Source organism: Podarcis bocagei (genome assembly GCF_964188305.1).
Source record: "Podarcis bocagei genome assembly, chromosome: 3".
Taxonomy (NCBI): domain Eukaryota; kingdom Metazoa; phylum Chordata; class Lepidosauria; order Squamata; family Lacertidae; genus Podarcis; species Podarcis bocagei.
In genome coordinates this window covers 69,714,931-69,731,295 of record NC_138127.1, presented here as the reverse complement: position 1 = coordinate 69,731,295, position 16,365 = coordinate 69,714,931, and the positions used below count along the sequence as shown (strand labels likewise).

Sequence of the window (16,365 nt, the reverse complement as noted above, 5' to 3'; positions counted from 1 at the left end):
ACACGGCAAGCTCTACCCTTGGGTAAATCCTAAGCAAGTGCTCAAACAAAACAACACGTCAAGTCTGGCTGTGATCCTATACTCACTTACAAGGAAGTAAGCCTCAGTGAAATCAACAGGACTTAATTCTGCTTGTATCATCATAATACTATCTAGGCACCATAATAGGATCTAGGCACCATCACAAGAGGGAGAGGAAGCAAAATGGGCAGCAAGAAGGGACCTATCTCACCTCTAGGGAACTTGTGAAGTGAATTTGTGTATGCCTCTTCTCCCACACTCCCCTTTTCTTTACGTGGCCCACTAGTTCTTACTACTTCTAGGAACGAAGCACTTTGTGGTTGCCTAGGAACTGCGCAACATGTTCCCAAAGATGAAACCATTATGGGTCATGGAGTGGGTTGTAAACGGCTGCCTGAAGACTTGTAAACTGCAGCTGCTGCTCTCAGTTATCCCTGAAATTGTGTGTGCTGCAACCTGGATGGTATAAGGGTGACTTAAAGCTTCAAACCCTCAATGAACCTGCCCTGCTACATACATTACTAGATGGTTAACATAAGCATCTATATCAGATGAACTCTGATACCACTCAGAGGTCATGGTTCTCAGTTACAAAATAAGCAGCAGGCTTCTAAGTCTCAGCATGAAATACGAATCCATTCATTTGAAGAGTAGAGACATACAGGAAGATATAGCACAGAATTTACACCACAGAGTCTAATCATGTATTCCATCCCACAGGCCAAATAAAGCTAGCATTGTTTTTTAAAGGGGCAAAAGGAGAATTAGAGCTATCAGAATGCTAATAAATAGGAATAACTGGTGCAGGGGCACATAACATTTAGCATATTTACTTCGAAATGTCTGAGTTGCTATTGCTTATACAAAATGGCAATAAAACCTCATTTTAAGAATGTTAAAACATAGAGCGCTGCTGGATCAAGCCAGTGGCCCATTTAGTGCTGCATCCTGTTCTCACAATGGAAAGTCTACAAGCAGGATGTGACTGCAACAGCACTCTTCCACTACTGCAGTTTCCAGCAGCAGATATTCAGAAGCACATGGCCTTCAACAGTGGACAAAGAACATATCTATCCAGGTAGCAACCATTGATAGCCTTAGCATTCATTTTCTTGAACTGTCCAAAATATAGTGATACATTGCAATGTAGAAAAGGAAAGAGTATCACCCCGGCCCCACAAGGTGCTGTGATAAAACCGTCACAGCTCCTTCTACCGCCAATGGGGGAACAACAAGCGACACCCCAGCCCCATGAGGCACAAGGGTGAAACCGCCAAAGAAAGAAGGTAAGGTGCAGGCAAGTCTCACCCACAATATACCACTGGGTGAAGGCGCCATAATGCTCTGGCCCTTAATATATTGTCTAGGAGTGGTTCATCACCCAGGCCTACTGTCCAGAAATAATCAGGGAAGCAAGCATGACACAAAGCAAAAAGCAGACATGTCCCTCGCAGGTTTGGTGCAAACCATACTTTGCAAACTAGGATTAGAAGTTATCAGTTTTCAGTCATGGTCTGCAGGCAAGCACAAACCAGTTTGCCAGTTTGGATAAAAGAGCAAACCACGGCTTTCATCAAACCAAGAAGGGAATCACAGTGCAAGATTGGAAGGAATAGTTGGAAATGCATGAGAACAATGGTTTTGCCAGGTTCATTCACATAAGGTCATATCATAGTTTGGCATTATGTTTGGGTCAGACTATAATGTGTAGCATGCAATACATAATTGTTCAAGCTGCAGTGATAATTCCTTTTACCTCTGTGGATAAAAATTCCTTCTGTGTGGAATGCAATAAAATAGCCAAATTTATTTTGAGAGATCAAGTGGAACCATATCCCTGCATATACCGGCTGCAAGGATATGAAATAATTCCACCATGTGCAATTAATCCTTAACTTCAAGTTCTTGTGTTAAGTTTATTTGAATAACCTAGCCCCCTGTGCAATCACTGGATCAATCTCTCGCTCAGTTATTGTTAGTACAGCAGTGTAAGTCAGGGACAAATGATTTCTGCAGTTCTGAAATCTCACTACTGAAACAAAGAAAAGAAAAAGAACCACAATAAATTTATTTGCCTGATAAATTCAAATTAATGTGAACTCATCCCCTACCTGTCAGTCACATCCTTTACCTCCCTGGATCTTGGCAGCCCTGCTGCCAAAGCTGCCTGGCTACTCCAACAGCACACAGCAATTCCTACCTCATATCCTAGACGATCTCCAATCCTCTCTTTTATCTTGGCCTTTACTAATTGTTTTTGTTCACTCTTGTCCTCTACCCATCACTATTATAGATACCTCCTCTGCGTCTCACTCTCCTCAGTTACTGTAACTTTCAGACTTCCAGCTCAGCTTTACAGTTTTTAGCTTCCCTCTTTGGTCAATACCATTCCGTAATTTCCCACTGCATAAAGATAAATGAATGCATTCTGCACGAATTAAAAATGGAATTCTTACAGTTTTGGGGTACTATCTCACCAGTGGACTAATACCATATCCTTTATTTCAACACTTTACTTTGGAGGGGGGAAAGCTCTTTTACAATTCTTTCATTATCAGAGGCTTTAATATTGCAACTATCTTGATCTTCTATACAGACATTGTCCTTGCCGTACTTAATCTTGCGCCCTAACAAAACAGCAAGTTTTCGGATTTGAACAACACAGCACAATAAGAATCTTCGGCTCTCTGAAGTTATAAATAAAATGGCAAAGTGCACAAATCATATCCAAACTGCTACTGTAACATTTCAGGTGCCTAGAAACACCAGAATTGCTATGCTGGATCCTAAAAATGATTTCATTATCCTGATGAAATTGTTCTCCAATCTCTGCATACACACATAGTACTTTGCAGTGTGTTACAAGTCTTTGGCTAATTAAACAATCTATGGATTTTTATAGTGCGGTGTGGGGGGGGTATTTTCGTTTGTTACTATGTTATGTGTTTTTGTGTTTTCGTATTGTAAACCATCCTGGGATGAAGGGCAGTATATAAACTGAATAAATAAAATAAAGTTTTCATGACTTGCGACCCAACAAACCATACCTTGCAAGTGCTTAACAGCCCCCCCATGCTTTTGCAATATATGGGTCACCACTATATATAGTTGGTGGGCTTGACATTGCTGAATGGACCACAAGCTGCATGGGCCTGCACTAATGTCAATCCTTCAATATAAGGCAATGAATCCAACGCACACTCTCCTCCCTCTTTGCTGTGGCTCCTATGTCAACCTGGTTTGATCAGGCTATATTTCAAAAAAGTAAGCAATGCACTAACACCTTGTCTTATACTCACTACACATAGGTTCAAATTCCCTATTCAGTCTACAGCTTCAACAGAAGATGACAGTATGACAAACTCAGAGCAGGCCTGTTTTATCTTTTTCATGTGGTAACCACTTGGCATGGTGCCTTCTCCATGCCAATGCCATACTGTGTCAAGGCAGTCATCTCATTAATCTTAAAAATTGTACTGGGGAGTTTCCATTCCAGCACAAGGAACGGAGACTGCTGGTGTGGAAATCTTTGTGCTGGTTGGGGGAAAAAAACCCTACATTATAAACAGCTGCATGTTATGACAACTGCATAGAGAATATACCATATACAGGATATTTCTAAAAGCTTCTGCACTATAAAGATAACACATAGACAGGCTTCTCAGCTGACCTATGACAGAATACATACACACACACACACACACACACACACACACACTTCCTTTTCCTCATCAGCTCTCTCTGCCCAAGGCCTAATTCTACACATTAATTTTTAAATGTCATCATTATTTTCATGCGGTGAACGTTCCTTCAGAATTTACAGCCACAAGGTATTTATTACATTCTGCAGAAGCTAAACTTTCCAGTGAGCCTCCACTGTATGGTGAATATTAAGGGAAAATGCTTGCAGCTTGAAAATTGTGAGGAAATGTTATCTCTTGGTGGTGTTGCGATGTAAAAAATGATGGCAGAATCTGTTCTACAGAAGCCTCGTTCATACTTTGCTGTTTACATGTAGACTCAATGTGTGGGAAGGAGAATGGGGCTACGCCTGGCAGCTCCAGCATCACATATCCCAGCCCCCCAGCCCTGACACCCATGCACTCCATGGAACTTCAGTAAAGTGGAGCCACCCCACACACAGGTACATATGCATAAGCTCCCCTCTACATATAATCTGTTGAATACATGGACATCAAGAGGCTGAACCAGCAGACACTCTCAACTCTCCCCTCCACATATTGGTACCTGCCCCATTATGCTTCAGGAGTGGAGGCAGCTGATTCAGACCCACTATCTCCTATAGATTCAATGAATGAAAAGGTTAAATTGTCTAAATGATCTTTGGCCTTGAAGGTCAGAATCTGTCTCCTCACCTTGAAGCAGTTTCCATCTGCCTTCCTAGTTTTCCCAATGTGTGGGGGGAAACCAACTTTGTAGGAAATGGCAAATTTTATACTCCTTTTTACATTCAGTAGTAATGGTTACACACACCAAGTCCCCTAATCCAGGGCTCCACTAGAAAATCTCTAAACATGAACAATGGAAAAAGGTATTACTGTGTTTGGAGAAACCAATGCAATGCATTTACAGGATTTTGCAGCTGTGGAAAAGAAAGGGATACTCCTAAGTAAGGCCCAATAAACAGATTCCTTAAGAAGGGCTGGAAACCGTGAACCACTAGCTCCTCCCAACTGGTGAAACATTCAACCTGAATGTTAGCTTAGATCTTACAAGAATGTACATCAAAATGCAAATGTACTGCTGTAATAACATAGGCATCAGTAGCAGATGCTCGGACTAATAAAATCATTGTTTGTTACACATTAAAGATGGATTATTTGTTGTCTGGGACAAAACGGAATGCACTACATGACAGTTGTCCTCAATAAAACTATTTCTACTTCCATATGCATACCAGGAGTCAGACATTCTATCCAGAATTTATTGCATTTGTTTCCATATGTAAATGTTGAAACAAACAGAAGCATTTATTTCAGTCTATGCAAAATGAAGGTCTGTGTGGGACATCTGGAGACCAGACCCTCAATGGCTTCTTTAGCTGCACAGGAACAGACTGAAACTACGCCCTGCACCAGCCAAGTGGGATGCAGCCAACCAGCTCTTGCCTACCTGCCACATATTTTCCCTTGGATAGGGCTTTATGTGCTCTACAATTCCATGAAAACTCTCCACAAATACCGAATTCAGTATGGGTGTAGAATTACCCTATGAATCTAAGCCTATCTTGAAAAGAGAAGGTATTTCAAGCCCTTATGACTAGTGCCAGAAGAGGGGCAGTGTGGGCTGCTGGAGTATTTCACTGCTCTTTCGGCAGCCCACTGCACTCCCAAAAGGCAAGGTGACTGCTTTGCCTCCTTCCAGTTCAGCTTAGAAGCCAAGTGGGCTGTCAAGAGATAGGAAATGCTCAGCCCTTCCTCTAGAAGCTTACTGTAATTCTATGCTGGGCAGGGGAAGACCTCTTCTTCAAACTGGCTGCCAGTGAAGGCAAAGAGCACATCATCCCAGCAGCCCCTACTTGGGGCTCAGGGGTTGAAACCCCAGCCTTCACTTCTAGCATAGAAACCAAGCAGACAGGTATCTCCCTGTTTCTACACTGGAAGCACTGGAGGTGAACTTCCTTCCTGTACATCTAGCACAGAAACACACCAGGCCGGTGGCAAAGGGATACAGCAACCCATGTTTCTGCAACCAGCAGTAATCAAGACTCAGAATCAGAGGCTGTGGTTAAGAATCCAGACAAAGTTCAGGGATCTGAGCCAGCTGCTGGGCATTAGGAGACCATTCTGCCTGAGCCTGTCAGACAGGAGCAACTAGAAGAAACTCCCATACCACAAGGGCAAATATGGCCAGAGCCAAGACCCTCGCAAGCATTTTTCCTGAATCCAAGGACCCAATACTTCCCACAATACCTCACCAGTCTAGCGGTAGAGGAAGTGCCCCAGGCTATGGAACTGAGGAGTGCCCATCTTCAGGTCAGAGGTTTTTCCTTAAATTCTCTACAACAGGGAGGAGCCTAGGAAAGGTACTCTAGAAGCTGAAGCTTGAAAAGGCTGTCTGCTGAGGACCGACGTGGAGAAAAGAGTGATCTGGGACGCAAGTAAAGCGGTTATGAGAGGATTTTTGATCCAGCAAAATTCAATAAAGAGGAAAAAACAAAATGAGAAAAAAGAGAAGATCTTGGAAATGATAAAGGAAGGAGAGAGGAAATTAAGAACGAAACCAAAGTCTCAGGACATTTTAAGAGAGATCAAGTTATATCAAACTCAATATATGGAACTGATGAACCAAGAGATTGAATGGAAGATAAAGCAAATGAAGCAAAAGACTTTTGAATCAGCAAATAAATGTGGTAAACTTTTGGCATGGCAATTGAAGAAAAGGCAGAAACTAAATACAGTCACAAGCCTAGAGGTGGATGGAAAGAACATATCTAAACCCAATGAAATTAGAAATTGCTTTTTAAGTTATTTCAAAAAACTCTACACCCAAGGTCCGCAAAATGAAGAAGATATAGACAAATTCCTTGGAAGATATGGATTACAAAACATATCTCAGCAAAGTAAGATGGACTTGAACCAGAGAATCTCAGAACAAGAGATAGAGGCTGCCATTCAGAATATGCAACTGGGCAAATCTCCGGGACCAGATGGACTGACTTCTAGATACTACAAATCGCTGAAGGAATGGCTGATTCAACCACTAAGAGAAGTTTGTAATGAGATTCTTGAGGGAAAAAGAGCACCTGAATCGTGGAAAGAGGCATATATTTCACTCATACCAAAGTCAGAGACTGAAAAGACCCAACTCAAGAACTACCGCCCAATATCACTCCTTAATGTGGATTACAAAATTTTTGCAGACATTTTGGCAAAAAGATTTAAAAGAGTTTTGATGGAGAAGATTCATAAAGACCAAGCAGGCTTTCTCCCTAAAAGACACCTAGCAGACAATGTAAGGAATGTAATAGACATCTTGGAAAAGCTGGAGGTGAATATAAACACTAAAGCAGTATTGATCTTTGTGGATGCGGAGAAAGCCTTTGATAATATCTCTTGGAGTTTTATGAGGAAGAATCTTCATGGGATGGGGGTAGGCCAGGGTTTTGAGAATGGTATGGCTGCAATATATTCTGAACAAAAAGCTAAACTGATTGTAAATAATGTTGTGACTGAGGAACTTAAGATAGAAAAAGGAACACGACAGGGGTGCCCAATTTCCCCATTACTTTTCATTTCGGTTCTGGAGGTGTTGCTGAATATGATAAGAAATGACCAGCAGGTCAAAGGTGTGCAGGTCGGAGCTAAACATTATAAGTTAAGAGCGTATGCAGATGACTTAGTATTGACTTTGCAAGAGCCAAACACTAGCACGAAAAGGGTCTTAGAAATAATACAACAATTTGGCCAGGTAGCTGGATTCAAGTTGAATAAGCAAAAAACTAAAGTTTTAGGGAAAAACCTAACAGATATGGAAAAGGAGAAATTTCAGGAGGAAACAGGTTTGACAGTGGTCAAGAAGGTCAAATACCTAGGGGTTTATTTAACACCTAAGAATGTCAATTTGTATAAGGACAATTATGAAAAATGTTGGTCAGAGATTAAAAAAGATTTAGAAATATGGTCAAATCTGAAACTGTCAATGCTAGGCCGAATTGCTGTAATTAAAATGAATGTATTGCCTAGAATGTTATTTTTGTTTCAGACCTTGCAGATTCTCGACAAGATGGAATGCTTTAAGAGGTGGCACAAAGACATTTCGAAATTTGTCTGGCAGGGCAAAAAGCCCCGAATTAAATTCAAAATACTGACTGACGCTAAAGAAAGAGGGGGTTTTGCCCTGCCGGACCTAAAATTGTACTATGAGGCAGCAGCTTTCTGCTGGCTAAAAGAATGGATGCTCCTCGAGAACACGGACATCTTGGATCTGGAAGGTTTCAATAATGCTTTTGGTTGGCATGCATATCTTTGGTATGACAAAGTTAACAGTACTTTTAAAAATCACATTGTTAGAAAAGCATTATTTAATGTTTGGATAAGATACAAAGACCTATTGGAAAATAAAACCCCTAGATGGGTGTCACCAGTGGAGGCTAAAGCAGTGAAGAAACTCAATATGGAGGTCGGATGGCCGAAGTATTGGGAAATCTTAGAACAGGATGGAGACAAGTTTAAACTACAAAGTCAGGAGAAATTGAAGCACAAAGTAGAAAATTGGTTTCAATATCGCCAAATAATGGAATTTTTTAAACAGGATAGGAAAATCGGTTTCCAGGTGGAGAAATCAAAACTAGAGACCGAATTGCTAGAACCCAATACTAAGAATTTATCTAGAATGTATAACTTGCTGTTGAAATGGAACACACAGGATGAAACAGTTAAATCTGCTATGATTAAGTGGGCGCAGGATGTTGGACACAACATTATGTCAGATGACTGGGAATGGTTATGGAACACCGGTATCAAATTTACGGCATGTAATGCCTTAAAGGAAAACATTATGAAAATGGTTTACAGGTGGTACATGACCCCAGTCAAGCTGGCAAAAATCTACCATTTGCCCGATAATAAATGTTGGAAGTGTAAAGAGACTGAAGATACTTTCTATCACCTTTGGTGGACATGCCCGAAGATAAAGGCCTTCTGGGAAATGATCTATAATGAAATGAAAAAGGTACTTAAATGTACATTTTCTAAAAAACCAGAGGCCTTTCTCTTGGGCATTGTCGGCCAATTGGTGACAAAGAAAGATAGAAATTTCTTTATGTATGCCACAACAGCAGCAAGAATACTTATCGCAAAGTATTGGAAGACACAAGATTTACCTACTCTGGAAGAATGGCAGATGAAAGTGATGGACTATATGACATTGGCTGAGATGACAGGCAGAATCCGTGACCAACGCAAAGAGACGGTGGAAGAAGAATGGAAAAAATTTAAAAGCTATCTTAAGGACTACTATAAACTGAATGAATGTTAAAATGTTGCGGTTGCCAGAAGCAATAGGGTACAGGGATACAAGGTTAGACAATAAAAGAGGACTAAGACGACAGAGATTAGAAAGTAACAATTGGGAGTTGCTAGTTTAAATATGGACATTGGGATGCAGAGAGGGGGGGTATGGGGAAGTCCAAGAAAAGAGGTTTATGAAAATATCTTTGAAGTTATTTTGTATGTTTGTCATGTTTTGTGTTTGTTTGTTTTTCTTAAAAATGTTGTAAAACCAATAAAAATTTATTAAAAAAAAAAAAATGAAAAGGCTGTCTGCTCTCAACCTCTGTTGGAGCAAGTTGCTCACTCAGAGCTATCCGTGGTCCTGACCTGCCTTGCCCCAAGGGATCTGGTATCAGACCAGAACATGACAGACATACAGCCTGATTTCTATGCTGGAAACATAGGCCAGGGCTTCGCCTACTGGATGTCTAGCAGAGAAATCTATCAGGCTGGCAAGAGAGACACAGACCACTTCATCCCTCTGCTGCCCGTTCACTGCACTTCTGTGTGAGATGCACAGGCGGCTCTTCCTACATGCTCAGCATAGAAATGGAGCAGGCTGGAAAAAGAGGCAGGCAGTGACCATTCCTGGCCCATTCCTGTTTTCTGTGTCTGCAATCTACCCATAAGAGAAGCTGGAAAAGAAAGGAGAGGGTGCTCTATCCATACTTCAACAGCAACTCTTATGAGTAAAAAGCAGGCAGGTAATTTTGGAGTGCTAATTTATAAGGCTGCCTTGATGAATTTAAAGTGGGAAGGCTAAAATTTCTAAAATCAAGAGCTGCATGAAAAAACAACAACCAACAACAACAAAAAAGCCACCACACAAACAAATTCAGGTGGCAGCACTGAGGCCACCACAGAAATGGTCCTGCTTCTTGCAGAGGCTGATCTGGCAAACATGCAAGACGGAATTCAGAGCAAGTTGCCACTTGCAGATCTTAACTGACAACAGAGGATCATACACAAAGCTGTTCTACCCTGAATTCCCATGTTTATATGAAATGATTGCAGGCTAAAATTAATTGATATTAATAAGGAACCTTATTCTGAACATGATAAAACTACTAAGCCCTGCAGGGGGGGGGGAATACACTGCACTGTGTAAACAAACAAAACAGCCCGGTGGAGAATATAAGCTATTTCAGTTTTATTTGTTTTGTCAATTACTTCCCCTTATTTTATGCATAGATTTAATTCATTTAATCAAATCAGAATATGTTCCCTTACCGTGCAGGTATGACACAGGGGATTTCCTGCAACAAATACATATATGGGGCTGTGCCTCAACCCATTAGCTGGCCACACAATGGTAGACCTTGTAAGGTCCTTGATGGCTTTATTTATTTATAGAGTTGTATCCAGCCTTTCAAATTATCCTCAAGGGGGCTTACAATGGATCGATAACACACACATACACTGTACATGAAGAAGACCTCACAATCCCGCAGGTGATGTTTCCCTTCAGTTTTGTAGTCATGGGGCAAACTGGCAGTTAATCAGAAGGGGGAAGCAAGCTCCTTGCCTTTGCTCCTTCCCTGGACAATATTTGGGGATAGATGGGCTGGTCTCCTTCTTGCTGCGATATTTTTTGCCATGATGGAAGCCACTGCTTAAGGAAAGAGATTACACTGCACACATGGTTACTTACGTTTGGTGCACCTCTGAGAGCCAGGAGCTTTGCTCCAGCCATGACAGCACTGCCCTCCACAGACATTCACCCTGCAGCAACAGGAAAGAAAGGAAACAATTCACCACAGCCCCTCTTATAACCTCATCAACGGCCAGGTGCAGCACTCTCTAAATCCAGCTACAAATCAATTGCACACTTCTCCCCCCTCCCTTCCCACCCCCATTAGGGAATGAGGCCCTTGCAAAAGAATTGCTCCTCACCTCAATGCAGGGGTGAGATGGGAAAGAGCTGAAAAGGAGAGAAAAGTAACATGCTAAAGGAGGAAAGACTCGGCAGACACCAGCTCACTGTAATGAATGCTAGGAGTTGGCAAGGAACAGTAAAGTTTAAAGCCTAAGGGAGGGCAATTATAAATGTTCTAAATAAGACACTCATTGTTCTTTAGCACTCCAGCCTCAAGCTCCTAACAGATGAAAATAGGCCTCCCCTGGCTTGTTGTGCTTCCTAACAGGGAGTGGAGAGCTTCCTTTATCTGTAGTTACCTCACTTTCATTACATGTGACCTCAAGGCACATCCCTCTTGGCTGCATAAGCATGAGAAAGCGTGCAGACGTCCAAATGTCTCTGTTGTTTACATTCTCATCACCTTCCCAAAGATTAGGCCCTGAAGCCAGCCATAATCAGTGAAGAGCCACAGCAGGATATCCAAGGAGAAAGGGAAAGAAAGCCCTAAAGACTTAGCACCAAGACAGCTGATCAAGGTCAGATTCAGCCCTTTCCAGGCTTAAACAGGCCATATTAGGAGACAGGTTTTGAGGTACCATAAAAGAGTAGCCAGTCATCAACATGCAACGGCCACCCATTTGGATTTTCTGCACGTGTCGACAAAATTCATTGGGCCATCTCTGTGAAGGGTGCCATCCACATAAGCCATCTTGCTCAGTGGCTGTCAAACCTTAGTACCTAACAATCTCCCTCGTGGAGTTTTTGTCTGATGTCTTACCCCAATACCTTTTCTGCAACCTTGTCCATTTTCTAGGATCCCTCTCTTGTGAACACATGAAAAGGTGAGACATACTTAACAATCTATTGCTGTGAATATGATCTATGTGACAAAGTGAAGCCATTAAACGACAAGGCCCAACAGGGTAGAATACTGAATAGCTACTGCAGAAGGAAAATGGCAGAAACAATTTCAATAACCAGGCCTTATGGAACATGTAAAGTTGTAATAAAAAGGCTGACTTTAGGCATGGCAGTGCCATACCTGCGATGTATGTATCAGGTATTAGCGATAAGAAATTGCAGGGCAGACATTAAGAGTTCCACAAATGTTTGGGTCTAGAGCCATTTAATCAGCTAAATGGATCATTTTTTTAAAAAAAATTAAACTGTCTAAAAAGCATCTAGGAATAATCAAGCAGCAAAATTTTAAAATAAAAGCCCACTATTTTTAATAATGTACAAGAAATTTATTTTTAATAGTGTACAAGACAGGTGCTATCCTAGAAGAGTTATTCTCCTTTCTCACCCACACAGAAGAGAATGCCTCTTCTAAATGTGGCCTGATGTAATCCATGGAAGCATTAGCAACAACATGAAAAAGGAAGCTGCTCCAGAACTATTTATTCATATGCACACACAAAAATCACAATTAATTAAGATTTCTTGAATGACGGCTCAACTTTTACCATGTGTATGCACTATTGGGCAGGCAGCTGTTTCCTAATGATCAAATACTACAATGGTAATTTCAAGGATTCCATCACTCTTTTATGATACGTAACTTCAGAAGATGCAAAAGCCTCTTTTCTACATTGACTCATGATTTGTATGATGCCTCCTCAGAAAGTGCCAAAGCCTTTCAGGGAGGGGTAAATATACAAACAACTCCCCATTTGTGCAAGGGTTGTGTTCCAGGTCATTGTACATGTCAGTAGTCAAACATAAGCCAGTTCTGCTACTGCCCCCTTCCGGGGCCAAAAACAACACACGTGTTGGTGGTCATACGTCAATCGGACACATGCAAAATGGTCACCACCTGTGCCAACCCTCAGACAATATTCACAAACAACACTCTCTTAACTGAGAAGGAAAAGGGGGCTCAAATGAACGTTCTGTCCCAAACTTTCTCAAAGGTTCTTGAATATGTCATTGGAATTATAGGTAACTCAAAACTCCCTCAAATTGTGGGAAATCCTTCACTTAAAAAGGCCACCACCACCATTTCAAAGTCTCAAACCTCACCTCAAGCCTTACGGTAGAGGGCAGAACCAGCTCCAAGTCTGGGCCCTGTTGGTCTAGCCTGCCACTAGTGGTGAGTAGCAGAAATTTCCCACCAGCCACCACTTTTATTTCCCACAATGGCACACTGCAACACTACAGCAGGGGCACTGAGGGAAACTAAAATGGCAGCTAGACCTGTTGCTGCAGGGAATGCTAGGCCAAAAAAAAAAGTCTTTTTTTAATGGAGTCCCATGTGGTCAAGGCCAGGATCCATGGTGGGCCATATTTGAACCCTAGCAGCTGCCCAAGAATGGCAACCTTGGAGCAGTAGGAATGCCTCTCCCCTCCAAAAAATAAAAAAAAAATCACCACAAAGCCAAGCCAAGCAAGCACCTCCTGTAATGCTCTCCATTGTCCTCACTTCCCAACCTAATACTCAGCCAGGTGTGAAGCAATACAGCAAAGCCCAGCAGATGGATTCCTCCCCTCACAGCCCGGCCCATTTTTTCTCCACCCTGTGGTAGAGGCTCCAGCCATAATAAATAAATCTTGGGCTGACCCAACCCCCTTAACTGATAGAGAAAGAGGGGGCAAGGCCGAAAGATAGCGGCCCTACGTCGTTCAGGAGAAGACAGTGAGAAAGGTTGGGGGGGGGGAGAAGAGAGGCATTGTGGGAAACACCGAGCATACATTTCATTAAACAAGCGTTCCCGCTTCTGCAGGCGCGCGCGATCAAAGCCCGCCCCACCGGAGGGGGGAGCCGAATCCCTGGCCCGGAGGAAGCGATGCGGCCCCACGGGAAAGGGGCAGCGTCGCCTTACCCCTGCAGCTGCTGCAGATGGGGCTTGGAGTGAACCTGCACGCTGGAGGTGCTGTTGCTCTGACGCTGCTGGAGCTTGGAGCGCGCGACCAGCTTGCCCGCTTTGCTGAAAGTGGAAGAGGCGGCGGGTGCCGCCGGGACGCCGCTGCTGCTGCTGCTCGGCTTGTGCTGGAGTTGCACGGTGGGGCCCAAGCGGAGCTGCACGCTGGGGCCGCTGGCTTTGCTCATCCGGCGAGTCCGCTCCAAGGTGCTGCTGCTGCTGCTGCTACTCTGCCGCGTGCTGCTGTAACGCGTGTTCAGCACCTCCACACTGAACGCGCGCTGGTGCTGCTGCTGCCCGCCGCTCTGCCGGCGGCTGCCCGACGTGCCCGGCAGCACATAGGTGATCGTCCTCCGCTTCGCCTTCTCGGAAGCGTCGAGGGCCGGGGACAAAAAGACACAGGCGCACAGCAGAAAACCCCACCTGATCCAAGCCATTTCCAAGAAACTCCCCGCGGCCACGAGAACTCCGCAAACCCTCGTTGCAGACAAAAGAAACGCACAAAGTTCCTGGTTTTGCAAAGGAGGTGGGGGAAAAAAAGATTGTCTGCAATTCCGTCGCTCCTGGAGTGTGGCTCCTTCTTCCCTTTTATCCTGAAAACAAAAAAAGGGGGGCGGAAAGAGCTTTAGCTCCCCTCTCGCATCAGCCGCCGTCCAGGGCTCTCTTTCACCATGTGAGCAACTCCAGGGGAAAAAGTTGTTGCACGGAGTAAGAAAACATTGTTAAGGGAGAGGAAGCTCGGTGGGGTGTGGGGAAACCTCGGCTCCAGGCAGGAGGAGGAGCGGCGGCGGCAGAAGGGTGTTTTCTGGTGGGGTTTTCTCTCTCTTTCCCCCTCCTCTCCAAAGAAAAGCTATTTCGGCTGCCGGAGTTTGCTAGTGGTCTAAACGCATGGCTAAGAAATAAGCTTTAAAGCAGTTCAGGCTGAGGAAGGAGGGGGGAAGAGTCTGTTTAAAAAGTTTCTACGGGTGTGCGGCTCCCCTTGAGTGTCAGATCTGCGCAGCCAATCTCAGGCAGGCATGACGTCAGGCAGCCGGTCCTAATTGGGAAAACTATAAAATGGGGCTGGGAGCTCACAGGCACGATCCAGTTTCAAAAACAGAGTTGCTGTAGACCTGAGAAGGCTCCTGGATCTGCGACCTCAGACAAAAAGCTCAGTGATGTGCTATTGACGGATCCCTTCGTTCTTTGCATTTTGTAAGTGTGGGAAGGCTGGAAGTTAAAAGAGTGATCTTCACCCAGAATACAATAATGGAAAGCGTGTGCACAATGCCTAAACACCAAGGCAGACAACGCTGAAACGTATCACAACACCAGGGGTTGTACTATCTACCCATACTAAATTCTCATAATCTTTCCTTTTATAACTTGCTTTCAAGAAGAAGAAAAATTAAATACAAAACACTAGTGCCAGGCTAGTGCTTGATAACTTACGTTTGCAAAGTCACTAACTGCCATTAAGCTGTGATTTGAAAGGGTCTAAGCATTACAAAGTACAAAGGCATATAATATTGGTCATCAGTGTATCAAAAGAATGGCAAAACATCCATTACCTGAACTCCTAAAACTCTTTATGTGCTATTATATACCACACATCATTGAAAAAGCACATGCCATTACATTTTGAGTGTGTATATGTCAGTAACAATACAGTGCAATTTAATGCTGTACAATGAATGCTCTGTGGTACTTACACCCAGATAAATATGCATAGGATTTCAGCCTTTAACCCTGATCCAAGCAAACTCTGATATACTACCAAACTAAATCAATAGGCTTCATTCCTGAGTAAACATAAATAGGATCACACTGCACATCTTGGTGAACCCAGTAGAATGTACAGCACAATCCTGCATGTGCTTATTTTGCTGAGGACAATGGTACTTATTCCCCTTCTGAGACTAATCCACTTCACCGATGGCTCTAGTTTGCAAAAGGATATGCTGCAATACAGTGGTACCTCGGGTTACATACGCTTCAGGTTACAGACGCTTCAGGTTATAGACTCCGCTAAACCAGAAATAGTACCTCGGGTTAAGTACTTTGCTTCAGGATGAGAACAGAAATCATGCTCTGGTGGTGCGGCAGCAGCAGCAGGAGGCCCCATTAGCTAAAGTGGTGCTTCAGGTTAAGAACAGTTTCAGGTTAAGAACAGACCTCCGGAACGAATTAAGTAATTAACCCGAGGTATCACTGTAAATCTGTTAGTCTTTAGGGCACCACAAGAGACTTCGCTGGAAGAGACTAACATGGCTACCCCCCATAAATTATTGGATTATAAATATGTTTAGGATTCCCCCCCCCCACACTCTAAACTTTAGTCTAAAGCAAATATTTTTAGCAAGAGGAAACAGTATAAATAATGATTTCATATCATGGAGCACTTGTCTCTCAGGTAAGGGTAGGGAACCTGTACCCCCCACCATGTTGTTTGCTAGACTACAACTTCCAACATCCCTGGCTGGGGCAGAGGCGTAGGAAGGTCAGGTGGTACCCGGTGCAGAAAATTTCTTGTCACCCCACTTTTTTTATTTTTTGCCTGCAAAAATAGTTTTATGTTATTTCATATTTTCTTACAAAGGAATGTGGATTCTGGGGCCCTGATAACAAGTAG

At 43.1% G+C, this 16,365-nt stretch overlaps 1 protein-coding gene across 10 annotated transcripts in view; it reads right to left on the bottom strand.

Annotated features, from left to right (window-relative positions):
• LTBP1 (latent transforming growth factor beta binding protein 1) overlaps positions 1-15,081 on the bottom strand; it is a 196,793-nt gene extending 181,712 nt beyond the window's left edge. For 2 of the 10 annotated variants that reach the window (XM_081188004.1, XM_081188009.1), the window contains exons 1-2: positions 13,716-15,081; positions 10,687-10,757 (exon numbers count right to left, since the gene is read on the bottom strand). In XM_081188004.1, the coding sequence (XP_081044130.1) occupies positions 10,687-10,757; positions 13,716-14,191 (547 nt within the window). In that variant the 5' untranslated portion in view covers positions 14,192-15,081. Of the gene's footprint in view, positions 1-10,686; positions 10,758-12,915; positions 12,935-13,715 lie in introns of those variants that run through there. The other 8 variants (XM_081188010.1, XM_081188012.1, XM_081188013.1 and 5 more) reach the window with 5 other exon arrangements.
• Positions 15,082-16,365: the final 1,284 nt, after the last annotated feature.